This window comes from Amphiura filiformis, chromosome 13 (assembly GCF_039555335.1).
Source record: "Amphiura filiformis chromosome 13, Afil_fr2py, whole genome shotgun sequence".
Lineage (NCBI taxonomy): Eukaryota > Metazoa > Echinodermata > Ophiuroidea > Amphilepidida > Amphiuridae > Amphiura > Amphiura filiformis.
The window spans coordinates 9,260,425-9,275,771 of NC_092640.1; the positions used below are offsets into that span (position 1 = coordinate 9,260,425).

The 15,347-nt window shown below is 36.2% G+C and overlaps 1 protein-coding gene across 1 annotated transcript in view; it reads right to left on the bottom strand.

The window, feature by feature from the left end:
* The window catches only part of LOC140167966 (uncharacterized), a 63,314-nt gene that overhangs the window by 36,467 nt on the left and 11,500 nt on the right, over positions 1–15,347 (bottom strand). The window contains exons 4-9 of the mRNA XM_072191256.1: positions 14,118–14,709; positions 13,106–13,231; positions 10,684–10,872; positions 10,357–10,403; positions 9,766–9,808; positions 7,239–7,370 (exon numbers count right to left, since the gene is read on the bottom strand). Coding sequence (XP_072047357.1) covers positions 7,239–7,370; positions 9,766–9,808; positions 10,357–10,403; positions 10,684–10,872; positions 13,106–13,231; positions 14,118–14,709 — 1,129 coding nt within the window. The remainder of the gene's footprint in view (positions 1–7,238; positions 7,371–9,765; positions 9,809–10,356; positions 10,404–10,683; positions 10,873–13,105; positions 13,232–14,117; positions 14,710–15,347) is intronic.

The window sequence follows — 15,347 nt, forward strand, 5'->3', positions numbered from 1 at the left end:
AATGTTTCACATGCACATACATGTATGTCCTTTTGTAAGCAGATCAGGGGAACATGTTTCCCCCACCAACCGGTACACCATTGACAGTGAGTATTAAAGTCAACCCTGGCTGTTAGCAGTATTTCTCTGCTTTCCAACCTCAATTTTTTTTTTAATATCAGATTTTTTATTGATCCAATATTTTACAGATGAGGCTAATATCGGTACTGATCTGATAACCAATCTGATAATCAGTTCAGTCCTACTTTTGGTAATAAGCTAAGTAAAAAACTTGGGATGGCGGACGCAGTCCCAAATAGGTCCAAAGACAGATGACGGGAACAACATGCATACAGTTCGTCCTCTCTGAAGCACAAAGTAACAACACACGCGTATACAGCGTGTAAACAGTGCATAGTGCTGCGTCTCTGCTGCAGTTATGCATGCGTACCTTCAAAGTCGGCACAATGCGTACGTCCACGTCAGTACTTTCTACTTCAGAGTAGACTGACTGTAGTGAATATTCTAGACATTTTTTTTTTTTTTTTTTTTTATTTTACAAGTTGACCTCAAATGACCTTTCAAGGTCACACACCACCACTACATTTCCCATAGTGTACCTATGGCCCAAGTTTGATATAAAATTAGATCGATTGAGCCAATATTTATTGGTCGAGCTATGAGTTTTTAAAATATTACGTTGAGTCCAATATTTTAAAACTCATAGCGTAATATATATTGGGCGTAAAGCATCCAATTTTATCATTATTTTGTTTTGGATCCAATATTTTTACACACTTGGATTCAACAAAACATAATAATGGTTGCAATTGCACTATTGTTTATAGTGACTTCATAGCCCCTGCTGATTCTGGACCAATTCTCATGTTGCTTTTGGGGTATAGACCCTGCTCATAAGCTCATTGCTTTTTAAATATGTACTGTCCCTAGGGACTACTCCATATTCCAGAAAAATACAGAAGTAATATTTTGGGATTAAAAAAATATCCTGTTGGGCAAATGAAACATAGCTAAATCCTATTACTTAGTCCTAAAACTGGCAATAAAAATACAATTCTAATATTTGGATAATTTTTTTGGAAATAAGGGCCAAAAACATTTATTTTAGGGTGTTTTTCGTATGCTGTGACAATCAAGCTCAAAGTCTTATATAATTTCAGGTTATGCATTCCAATTTTTGAAAAACACATTTTCTAATCTTTTTCATAACCAATTATCAAAAAATATTAAAATTATGAGTTGACTCTTAGACTAAACTCAAGATTTTTGAATGCTTATACTTGTTCCAAGTCTTAGAATTTTGTAACTACAATTACTAATTAACTACAAACTACTATTTTGCATGTTTTTGCCCCATTATCCATCAAATTACAAATATATATTAAAATTTATCAATAAATCCAAGTTAGGGTAAATCATCCACAGTAAAGTGCTCAACAAAGAAGGGAGCTGGAATACATTTAAAATAGACTTGGTGATTTATTAAAGCATTATTTACAATATTGTTTCATGCAAGCCAGCCGAAGCTGACCTACACTCGTCAGAATTATGCTTATCACTGGAAACTGATTATGATGCACGGAACACTCACGCCACGAAGTGGCGACGGTGAGCGCGAAGCGCGATCACCGAGCGTAAAGCCCGCGGAGCTAGTGCTAGAGCTAGATCTTTAGACAGTTTAATTGGCATACATTTACAGTCAAAATGGTTACATAACATTAGGCTAATGAAACTTGATGTTGAGTTTAGCGTCCCATTTTTTTCAGCTCATAATGAGGCAACTATTTCATTATTCATTATTCATAATTTTCAAGGTTTCATTATCAGCGGCCTTTTACCAATGCTTATGCGCTTTTGTTCATTCTAATTGGGCATCGCCAGTCGCAATATAATGTCACAAACACACATAAACAGTTATAAAAGTATAATTATCTTGCTTTTTGTTTTTCCAGTTTTAAAACAAACTAAATGTATTCCGAAGTATACCAAGCCAGTCTTCTTCACTCCAATTTGTACTAACCTCTCCGTATACATTTGAGGATAGGGGGAAAATGGGTGGGGGGGGATTGACTCATTAAATACAAAAATAACAATCATGCAGAACATTATGAAATAATTTTTTGGCACCAATTTGTCAAAACTAGGTCTTTCCTACATGTAGTTAAATTATTTACAACATCAACAATCTGGTAAAAACATTTTGGCTAGGTTGCTACCCTGGTATCCCAAAGGTATAGTTGAAATAATTGGATAGAGCAAGGGTCAAAAACCTGTATATTTTTAATGCTAAAATATTTAGATGGATTCATCTAATAGTTCTCAAGGCTTTCTATAGTTTTTGAAGTGTTCAAATACAAAAAAAGGGGTTTGAAAATTTTGCAGAACAAATTTTCTTTCTGGTTTAGTAGTAATTTGCAAAATAATGAATTATTTTCATATTTTACATCTCAAAGGCGGCACAAAATTCATAACGCGGGCGGTGGACGCTAAACTCAGAATCAAGTTTCAAGTGCCTTATAAGCAATTCAAGTTCATGAAGGCAGTCAATACTTGATATATTGATCAGTTGTAGTTGATCAAGAGATGCTTCTTCCTGTGTCTACAAGTGTTTATTAGCTCATTCCTTTTGTTCAGTGAAGAGTCAGAAAACTGTAAAAGGGACACCAATACAGTTGATCATTCTAATCAAAACATGGATCATAATGTTAGTGTAATTTAAATAAGAAGTTTTGGAATTACATTAAGGGGGTACTACACCCCTCGATAAATTTGTGTCTATTTTGGCATTTTTTTCTCAAAAACTAATAACACAGTGGTGACAAAAGTTATGTATATTATAGGGGCAAGGACTCCAATTACTACACTGGAATTTCAGTGACCCAAGACAAGTGGTTTGTAATTTATGATAAGAAATAAGGTACCGCTAGCACGCACTACCACGCTTCCTATCATATATACTGAACCGCTTGTCTTGAGTCACTGAAATTTCAGTGTAGTAATTGGATTCCTTGCCCCAATAATATACATAATTTTTATTACCAGTGTGTTATTATTTTTTGAGAAAAATGCAAAAATAGTCACAAAATTTACCACAGGGGTGTAGTACCCCCTTAAGTCCATGAAAAGCAATGGTAGTGGTGTAGGTACACTGGTTGTTGATGGCTGTGAGATCCAAGATGCCAAAGGTAAAGCTGAAGCTCTAAGTAAGCAATATTATGGCGTGTATTCACTGACGAAAATCTGTCTAATATCCCATCCATGAGTGGACGCCTTACCCAACAATTGGGGTGCTTACTATTGACGTTGAAGGTGTTGAAAGTCTACGTAAAAATATCAATATTAAAAAAGCTAGCGGACCCGATGGAGTGCCATCCCAGGTGTTAAGGGACTTCAGTGAAGAACTTGCTCCTATAATAACCAAAATATTTGCTCCTTCTCTACGCTCAGGGGAGCTTCTGGACGACTGGCTAACTGCTAATGTAACTGCAATATTTAAAAGGGAACTAAATGCAATCCGCTGAACTATAGACCCGTATCACTCACTTCCGTGACATGCAAATTACTGGAACACATCTTATTCAGACACATTATGGATCATTTAGAACAACATGACATCTTATCTCATTTCCAGCATGGGTTTCGTGCAAATCACTCGTGTGAGTCACAGTTGTTAATAACCGTGGAAGATCTGGCCAGAAACTTAGACCGTGGCAAGCAAACTGATATGCTTATTTTAGACTTTCAAAAGGCATTTGACATGGTACCCCATCGACGGCTGATACAGAAGCTAGAATATTATGGAATCCGTGGAAACATCCTGGTGTGGATCACAAATTGGTTAGTATCAAGAACTCAAAGCGTGGTCGTTGATGGGGAAACATCAAACCCAGTCCATGTGAAGTCGGGCGTCCCACAGGGAACCGTTATGGGCCCGCTTATGTTTCTGGTTTATATTAATGACATTGCAAATGAAATCGACAGCGGAACAAACATCAGGCTCTTTGCAGACGACTGTTTATTATACCGTGCCATCCATTCATCAAAAGATACAGACACTCTGCAAAAAGACCTTTCATCCCTTGTGGACTGGGCATCAAACTGGCAAATGTCATTTAACACTAACAAATGCAAAACACTTCGCATCACCACCAAAAGAAACCCGGTAATTCATACTTACTCGATGGCTACAGATTACCTTGAAACCGTAAAACACCACCCATATCTTGGAATCGAACTGACTCATAATCTCAAATGGGCTGAACACATTAATACTATTGCAACTAAGGCCAACAAAGCTCTCTGGTTTGTAAGACGTAATCTCTGGCGATGCCCTTCATCAATCAAGCAACAAATGTACTTCCATGAGGTACTCATTCTTTGCTTCGTGCATTTTTCTTTGAACAAGTTTCCGGAGCATTTTAAACTTCTCTTTATTTTCAGGGGTATTATACTTTTGGGTGATATTGTACACACGATGTTTCTTTCGGATCAATTTTTTGATATTTTGAGTCATCCAGGGAACGTCCCACTTTTCTTTCACTGTTTTCTGTGGAACATGATCTTGCAAAAGATCATTAATCTTTGTTTTAAATACCCAACTTTCATTTACAGCTTTGAAACTTACAGATTCATTGATATACTGTTCTTTGAGATCGCATATGTCCTTTTTCATTTGGTTGATATCCATTTTCTAAATAAGTACACTTTCCGAGGAGATTTCTTATTTGGTCTAGGGTTCACATTGATCTCTGCAGTGACAACGGAATGATCGCTCATCCCAATAGATACCTGCACTTTGTCAACCAGGTCTGGATAAGTTGCAAAGAGGAGATCAAGAGTATTGTCTAGACGGGTTGGCTCGTGAACATTTTGTTGAAGACCATGTTCTTCCACTATGTCAAGCAACAATCTGTTCACTCTGTAGCCATATTGGGGATTTGGCTTTACCTTATAATTGACCCAATCTATATCAGGGAGGTTTAGGTCACCTCCGAGAATCACGTTTGGAAGTGCGCCATTTTTAGGCAACATACCAAGAGACTGATTGAGGGCAATAAGAGGATCGATTTTGTCATTAGTTGGTCTGTAGAAAGACGCTATGAATAGTGGTTTGGACCCCACAATGCTGATCTTACACCATATTATCTCGCATTCAGTATCCAAGGAGTATTCTGTTGTTGCTACATACCTTTCGGATATTGCTATAAATACTCCCCCACCATTAATATTTCTGTCTTTCCTAGATATGCTATAACCATTGGGAAATATCTCTCCATTGGTGAAAGAGCTGTCAATATGCGATTCTTGACCACAAATCACATCTGGGTGGTGTGTTTCAATAAGATCTAAAAGATCTTGGCGTTTTCTATCGCTCTTAAGGCTACGACAGTTTACCATCATGATTTTGATAACCTTTGGTTTCTTATTGGCCTGTTGTTTTATAGGCCTACCGTGTTTATCATGCAGTTTTGCTGGTTTTGGACTCGATGATTTAATTTCTTCTGGGTTGAACAAAACCTCGTCGACTGAATCTAGGACTGAGAAGCTATTGGATAAATCTAGGTCAGCCAAGGAGAAGAATGAGCTGGAAACATTAGGCAACATGCACCGGGGACATTCCCAGGCAATATATTTGGCATGAGTGACTTGGTCACTGAGAGGCCCGCCATATGATTCACAGTTTGTGTGCGCCCACTTCCCACATTCTTGGCATTGAAGAACTTGTTGGTTTTCATAAATTTCATCTTCACACACCATACATTTAGGACCAGGGTTACATTGAATATCACCTGATAATAGCAAAATTATTGTAAAACAAACCCGTTTAACCGGGCTTGAACTTGTACACCAGTTGATATAACTACGTTTGTACTTGAACGGTACTGAGAGGATTGATGCATATAAACTAGGTTTGCAATCAGGCCAAGTTGGATTTAAAAGTGTAAACCTCCATTGATTAATTTTGTGAATAACTGGGGTTGAAAAATCATGTGACGCTGTATACATTCCATAATTGCCATTAACATTTATCAGTTTGCCCACATTAACTTTAGTGTCAGGTCTACAGTTATTAAAGTCATGATTTGCTTGAAGTAATTCCTTGGTATCATGATGCATACAGTAGCTTGGTGAATGCTTGGTCATCCATGGATTACATTTGGTCAGAGAAGATGATTTGGTCAATTGGTTTACGATTACGCCTATTACAAGGAGGGCAATCAATTGAAGTATCGATCTCCTGGTCCCCATCATCATGATCATTCTATACTATAATGGTTGCCGTATTGATCAGGTACAAACAAAAAGAAAGATCCCACCTTATTTCTAGACGAAATTCGTGCTTTTTCCTTGATTATGATGGACGATTTGCGTCCAATTCCCATAAGATTGGTATTCACTAGCCTTGGAGAAAAAAATAAGAACGAGCCTACCTCAACTTTCTGTTGTTTTCGTGCTTTACGTGGTTCTAGTTGTCACAGCAACGGTAGTATACAATGTATGCTTCTTGGTGCCGGTATGCACGCCGTGTAGACCACGCAGTAAATCTCCCGCCACCGCCCTATTACGTTCAGGGTCAGTGTGGTTGAAAATATCCGGTCAGGTTTTTTTTCTCAAAATACAGCAAACTTTGCCAGTAATAGTGTTTTTACGGCATACTATTCTCTCATAGAAGATTTGTAGTAGTAATTTCTCCAATAAATTAACGATTTGATGCTTGAAAATGTCATAGATAAATGCAAATTATCCATAAAAGTCCATAAAAACCGGAACACCGATCTGATGATGCGTGTTGTCAGACCGGTGTCAGCAATCAAGAGAGATGAGGCTTAAATATGATGAAGTATTTTTCCTCTAAACAAAGTCTGCATAGTTTGTTAGTTTATTTTCTTATCCTTTAATTAAAGGATAAGAAAATACCTTATTCAACTGAATGGAAATTAATCAGTCGGGCTAAGGCCTATTCAACTACCAACACCGTCACCGTCGCCACTTCGAGGCGTGTGCATTCCGTGCATCATAATCAGTTTCCAGTGATAAGCATAATGCTGACGAGTGTATGGTCGGCTTCGGCTGGCTTGCATGAAACAATATTGTAAATAATGCTTTAATAAATCACCAAGTCTATTTTAAATGTATTAAAATTGATCTTTTATTGACAGTTAGAACTAACTAAAAGGTATAGCTATATATCATTTTGCAAAACAAGATAATATTTTTTTAATTCCAAAAAATTTTACCTTGCAGGAGTAACCTCTTCATCTTCTTAAATTGCTTAGGAGTGAGTGAATCATCTACATCACATAGTAGGCCATTGTACTGCACTGGTGGAAGTCCTGCATTAGCCACCACTTCAGGAGACACACTAATATCTGTGAGCGAAATTTATACAACATGAATTGTAATACATACTCCCAATTTCAAAAACAATAGAGACTTTTTTTGTGCCAGATGAAACAAATGTCAATCTCAATCCTTATAACTTATAAAGTATATGTAACTGGGAACAGAGGTGTTTCCTATGAGCCTCTTATGCAGTATGCATGGGCTAGAACAGTCAATCTCAAAGGCTTGAACTAAGACTACAAATAAGATTGGTAAACAGGTGGTGAAATAAACGGAGTATATTTAACTAGAAATGTCCCGGTTTTTGTCGAGTGGGATGCCTCCACCGTGGGGTGATTTAAATTCGGAAAGATAAATGTCAGACTGTATACATGACGATATTTTTACTATAGTATGCTCATTAATATTGTTGCGACTGGTAACTCGGGATGAATTAATGGGCTATATCATCAGCCTGCTACACTAATTGCCTAAGTCATTTTTTTAAATTTTGAGAACAAAGAACAAAATGTGGTTCAACCATGCATCAGTTACGTAAACACTCATTTACTTCGGATTATTCCCTTTCATTTGTATCATTACCATTTGTTCTTGTGCAAAGATTGGTGAATAAATATGTTCAAATGCATGCTTGAACCATATTTTATACTTTTGTTCTCAAAAGTACAAAAAATGACTTAGGCAAAAAGCGTAGCAGGCTGACAATATGCAAGCCTAACATTTCACTTCACTATCAAGAGCCTCTAAATGGAATAGACAGACAATTTGGCAAAGGAAATTGAAAACAATTTAGCAGAAAAAACCCATAACATAGAGAAACAAAAGAACAATATTTTTGTGTTCCATGACTACATTCATGCCTCCCCCAATGGCTCAAGTCCTCATAAAAAACAAAAACATAATTGCATGATGAATGCAAGCAACAATACATGTACAATCATTTGAAACAAATTAAAATAAATTGATACTGACAATAAAACTTAACATTCAACAGATTGTAATTCATACTATACATAGAATTAAAATGCTGGAATAAATTTGATGAATTTTATGGCCACTATTGTAAGAAAACAAAGCAAAATAAGCAATTTTCTTAAAAACTTTAACTCAATGTATGTAAATTGTGATTGCTAGGTATAAATCAATGGGTCTATTCAATACAATTGGATGTTTTTTCATATTCAACATATTTAGAAACAGGCAGTTAATAAAAGCATTTACCATCAAGCCAAAGGTTTTATGTTGTGAATTGGTATATATCAAATAAGGTGGAGTAGTTACAAATATTTATATTTTTTCATTTTTCGTGTTACGACAGTTAAAGTTGGAAGATTGCATGAAGTACGGTCGGTAGCATTTTTTTGCTGGTACTGTATTTTCTTTTAAATAAAAAATCCAAGTTCATTTGCATGACAAATAAACAAGTTACACCTTATTAAATGTCCAAGTAGTCAGGGGTGGAGCTGGTGAAAGAGTAGTCGGTGGGGAGCAGCCATATAGAGTTTACACACAAATTGGTCAAAATGATACATTTTTTTTTTAAAGTGTCATATCTGAAAAAGTTTAACTCTTGGGGTCTCAAAATTCACAGATATTGTTATCAATATCACATTCAACTAATGGAATATCATTTGTAACCAAAGATCATCCATATAGTTGACACACAAATAAGTTGCCATCTACAAGCTGATTAAAAAAGAAGTAATCTCATGTTTGTAGGGCTTTTGTCATAATATCTACAAGGAATGCTGTAAATGAAAATATCATTTAAAAAAGCAGATTCTGAACGTCTAAATTAAAAAAAAAAAAAAGAATTGTTGTATTTGTTTACAGCAAACCTGAGTTATACTCATTTGAATAAAACCACCCATTTTTGTAGCTGCACACAGTTTCCAGTGGCGGCACCAGGATTTTTTTGCGGGTGGGTATTGAGGGCAAAGTGAATTTCAGGGGGGCAAAAATTGTGTGCAAAATTGCCGCAAAAAGTGGGCATTTACGTAATTTTTTGGATTTGCCTCAAAAGTGGGGGAAAGAAAAATATGGGGGGAAGATGTAGGCATTTTTTTGTTTCCTTTTGATCTCATCTTTTCTTAGAACCCCATCAGAAATAAGCTTGCCTTTTCTGCAGGCTTAATGGGTTATCCCGGCTTGTCATTTTTTTTGTCTGTGTATCCTGATCCCAAATGGCTTTGTGGCTGGATTTAATTAAGTTTTAATTAATTTGTCACATTGATGTAAAAATTTTTCTATCTCTATCATTTGTTTTTGTATTCTAATGATCTTGCCAAATAAAAAACAAACAAACAAACAAAGGGAAGCCAGCTAATCGGCCAGTATAACATTTTATTTAGTTAAACTTTATGAAGATACTATAAACCTTTAACCAATATCTCTAACCCACAGCCACTACTAGATACTCACATTGTGGTGTGCTTTTCGCAACTTCAGCATTGCCATTGGGTACCTATGAATACCAAAAATAAAGGATAAATCAAGCTGTAGCTTTAATTTCTTCTGAAAGACTGCTATTTCCAGTAGGATTATACCTTTGAGACAGTCAGATATTCAAGTACACCAGACACAAAAAGAAACTTGTCAGTTATACATGTAGTCATCCTTGCTTTTCAACAACCTGATAATTTTGAACTATTCTGAAATATACATTTTATAATTTGTCTTTGCTTTCTCATTTGACACCCAGTTCGTGAAAATCTAACCAGAATTGACCAAGATATGCGCCTCCAAACCCAAAAGTTGCAATTTCAACGATTTTCAATGGGAACGCATCATAGTATTGCACACAAGCCAAGCACCACGGGTCAATCAATAAAGCACACAATGTAACATACACAGTGCACAATTGAATCGCTAAAATTGCCACTTTTGATTTTTGGGTTTGAGGGTTTGGAGGCACATATCTTGGTCAATAAAGTGCAGGTAACGTACAGGCTTCTCTTTGTCAATGCGTGCATATGTGTATATGGATCACAGAAAACAGCAAAAAAAACATACCTTTGAAGTACTGGTGGGTGCAGTCCCTCCATTTACAATCATCAAACCTTAAAATAAATAAATTCAATACAAACATGATTAGAAAAAAAATCTAAAATGGAGATTTAAAAACCTGACATTTGTTGGAGCAAGCAGGTTTTGGACCACACCTAACAGTGTTTGAGTCCCAAACCTACAAAGACTGTGGGATAGGTCTACATGCTATATTATTGTTCCCTAAACCTGCGGTGCACTTAGTACAAATGACCATACAGTGATGTGCCGCAAACATGGGGACATTTTTTGCCATTTGGTATCTTATCAAAGAAAAAAATGCTTTTTACTCACTTTCTTGCAGATCTCTTGCATGTATAGTCACTGGTCCAGAAATCTTAAATTGGTGGCCTTTAACAGTTGTTTGATCCCCATTCACATGATATTCATTGTCACGATTTATTATCTCAGTTTGAGGAGCACCAACCATTGAACTTGCTGAATTGATATTTCTATCGTCTTGCCTTTCACTGAGAAGATTTCCTGAAAAAATATGAAAAAAAAACCAATCAAATCTTGGTAATGGTATGGAAAAGGTATTCAAAATAATCTTTCATTCTCATTGCGCTTCACTAATTTCAACCCAATTTGGCAATTGGTAACACCTTGTAATTAATAAAGAGATAATTTCAATCCTACTACAGGTATGTTCAAGGTATAGACCTCACGGATGTGCCCAGAAATCATCCACCTGTGAGCAGAGTGGTTAACATGTGCCCAAAGAGGCTATTTGTGGTGTTTTTGATGTAAACCAGGTTTGAGCCCCCAAAGCCATCCCCTGGACAGCTTTCCCACTACGCTGTATCATGGTGCGTGACTGGCACAGGACTTGCCTGAATCAGGGCCAAGTCTCCCAGGAAGAAAATGGAAAAAAGTGGTTTTCAGTCCAATTTGATCATTTGGCCCAAGCTAAAAATGTCAATTAATGATCAAATTGGACATGCACATAGGCCTCGAGGCACTGATTTCTATATCCAATTATTCAATTTGAATTGCACATCATTTGATGCACTGCTGTTATCATGACTAACATATTTCCTCGAATAGTCGCCCCCGGGGCGTTCCATTTTCCAAAAGGGGGCGTTTATAAGAGGTCATTTTTTAGAACAACAATTCCAGTTAAAATCATTAGCTTAAAATTCACACTGAAATAACAAACTATGAACTTTACAATGATGACCTCCGGTTCACTTCCGGTTTTACAACCAGATTTTCGCCAATTACCGACGCCATTAGCAATACTGCGCACCTTGGTAAGTTTACTATGCAAGATAGCATGGAAATATCAACATTTTTTAAACATCTTGGTTGAAAAAAGTGGTGGGGGCATTTAATTAAGGGGGGTGACTATTCGAGGAAATATGGTATATTATTTTGTAATGAAGTGTAGTGTAATATCAGAATCAGATCACCGAATCCTCTGTGAATACAGCCTTGACAAATATCATATCATTACTAATAATATTGTGAATATCCAGCAGAACTGGGATGGATTGGGACAGTCGGGTTAGCACTCGATCAGTCTTTTTTGTACAGGTGTGGCTTCCACATGGTTCATTTTATAACTGGTGCTTAGCTAGGATTTGACAAGTGACCATCATTTTCACCAAAACTGCCTGTTCAAAATTTGACTCTGAAAACATAAACCAGTCTTCTCCTTCTGGGGGTTCGTTCAGTCAGTTCAAACAGCTATAGCCTTGATTTATTAGTCTGGCCTTGTTTTGTGTTAACATAATTTAGTCAGGCATTTAGAATTTGGAATATTATATAAATACATGTATATATATATATATTAATTTTACCTCTCTCAGGAGCAAACTGCCTGTCCAAAATGACGGGTGGCTAGCTAACACCATGTTTTAGACCCAATTGTAATTAGAGCAAAATTAAGTCACAGCAACTCATTACACCATCAGGCATTGTATCAAGGCCCTCATGTAGTATGCACCAGAGGTGAGTGTTGTAATTACTGCGACATGCTCTCCAGATTTTGAAGTTGGACGAGGTTTGGTGACAGGACAGTATTTTCCTCGAAATGCAAGCTAATTCCCTATTTACCCCCCGTCCAAATTTAGCTGTAACCTTGGTACAAGATATTGAGTTCACTATGAATAATGTAAAGACTCCATTGAGGAATTAAGCAGCTTATAAAATAAAGCTTTACAACCTTTTAAACAGGGTTGATGATTTTTTTTTAATTTAAAAAAAATGGATTTTTTAATTTTTTTATTCCAAGAACTGCTATACCCCATGATCAAGTCTAAAGAGACCAGTGGAATGCTAGATATATGCACAATCCTATCAGTTATTTACAAAAAATCAAAACATGTTTTTACATGTGAACATTTCAAAGGAAAAAAGTTGGTAAAATTGTGGGAAAAAACCTGTTAAATTCTGCACTTGAAGATGATTTTTTTTGCAATAGATAAAGTGACATCATAGAGGTGTTTTATTTGTATCCAAAAGTTGTAGAAACATTAGGAATGATGTAAAACAGTCAATTCAACAAAGACATTGACTTATATTTATCGAAAATAGTAAAAAATTGAAAAGCTGATTTAAAAAATCATTGATATTGTTGAAAAACATCATGTGATTGTGATTTAAACCAAACAACCCTGCTTTCAACTACATTGACATTTTGAAAGGCTTGGATTTCTGAATGTCACTTTAATGTCAGTGCACTTACACATACGATCGAAAAGTATTTACGTACCAGTGCCGCTACGGCAATCTACAGTTGGCTGGACAATACACCAAGTTGGTTTGGTAAGACAAGCTTGGTTATTATTGGTTCTTACTTGTCTTTTTAATGTCAGTTTCAGGTTTGTGTCTCTTGTTCCTATCATTGAATGGACAAATATAAAACTGGATATTAGTAAGGCACATACATGTATAATTGATGCATTAAGGGATCTGGAATTAGCGTTTAGACAGTATTTTTGTGGGACATGAGAGCACATCAGACATATCGAATTGCATTCTGAATACGAAGAATGTCTTTCTGATATCAAATAATTTTCATTTTTGAAATTCACGATACAATACAAATTTTATTACAAATTAGTAAAATTGATATTTTTTCACATTTTTGATATATAACAGTCCTCGAAGTAAATTTTATAAATCTAGTGACATATTCTTAAAGTGTATGTAGCTGGGAGGAAAAGCCAACGATCAATTAAAAATTTTGACCTTCATATTAAAGATATGGATTTTTTTCCCAAAAAGACCTAATTTTGTTTTGTGTTTTGGGGAAAAAATCCATATCTTCAATACGAAAGGTCACAATTTTCAATTGATCGTCGGGCTTTTCATCCCACCTACATACACTTTAAGTATAAATCATCAGATTTATAAAGTTTACTTCAAGTACTGTTAAATATCAAAATATCAATTTTAATCATTTGCCATAAAATGTGTATTACATTGCAATTTCAAAAATGAAAATTATTTGATATCAGAAGGACATTCTTCTTATTCAGAATGCAATTCGATGTCTGATGTGCTCTAATGTCCCACAATAAAATACTGTCCAAACGTTCATACCCCAGCCCTTAATAGGACTATAAAGCATTAATTGTTACATGCCCAATATGAATTTTTATCAGGCCATTACTTTTCTAAAACAGTGATGGAAGTTCATGTAGTTTCTTCTAATTAAAAAAAATTATATCAACCTAATATCTTTTCCCTGCACAAACAACACTGATAAACCATTTTCTTACCATCTGGGTGGCAAGAATCTTCACAGGTGGAATGTTGAGAAAACCCATGGACCTTCCTCCTTTTTTGTCCATCTATATTTCCTGTACTTTGGTGCTTCTCATCTATGAATGGTGATGTCTGAACTGGTGACTGTAATTTGTGCTTAACAGGTCTACCGCTTCCATTTGTCATTGCTGGTGAGCTATCATTACTTGTTGGTGTACCACAAGTGGATGCTGGTTCCAAAGGAGAACTTGCAGGAGCTTGTCCAATTGTTGCAACTGGTGAATTTCTCTTGGACCCCACTGTTCTTTGAGACTTTGGTTCACATTCTGCTACCACATATGGAGCAGGAAGTAAATCATCAGTGCCCAATTTTCTCCTTGATGTTTTAGAATAAAATTGTTGATCTTCCTTGTGCAATTGTGGTGGTGGTGCTGTGCGACATGGTTTGTTGATCTGTGACTGTAATTCACGTTCATTTCCTGGATGGAGCTCATTGTAATGGATAGCTAATTTTCCTGTTGTAGTGAAGGTCATCCCTGGACATCTTTTACACCCGTATACCATACTTGACTTGTCCAATTGCTTGTGATTGAGGGTAGTGTTTGTCTGAAAACAAAACAAAATACATATTTTTGAGTTCTATTTACAATTTTTTGTAAATTAGTTAATACCAAATGACAATTTGAATGACTTATCCTTCACTTTTAAGCAATTTATAAACAATTTTATTTTTTACACTTGCGCTGGGATCACTGAATGGGACTTTAACCTTAACATTTGTGATCATGTTATATACCCGGTATATCGATGAGTGCCTAACTGTTAAACGTCCTCATGAGGGCTCAGTCACCACACGTTCGGACCACGGTCTCAATCTGCGTGTACCAAGGATGAACAAGGGTGCGGGACAGGGCCTTTTCAGTGGTTGCTCCTTACAAATGGAACTCAATCCCCTAAATATCCGCAGTGCCCAAACTGTCACCGGGTTCAAATCCTTCTGAAAACATACCTTTTCTCATGATGTTGCTTTTGTTTGTTTTGTTTTGTTTTCTGTGTTTCTGCGCTTTGTATCCTCTGGCATTAGGCGCATTATAAATGCCGTGTTACTTACTTACTTACCCAGCTAACAATACACCTGCATATGTGGTTATTTTTTTCAGTATTAGTGTCAACTCTGCCTTGTTTGACTGAGAACAGTCCAGTGTAGGGTCTGAGTATTTTGGCCCATGTTAGCATTCAAACTT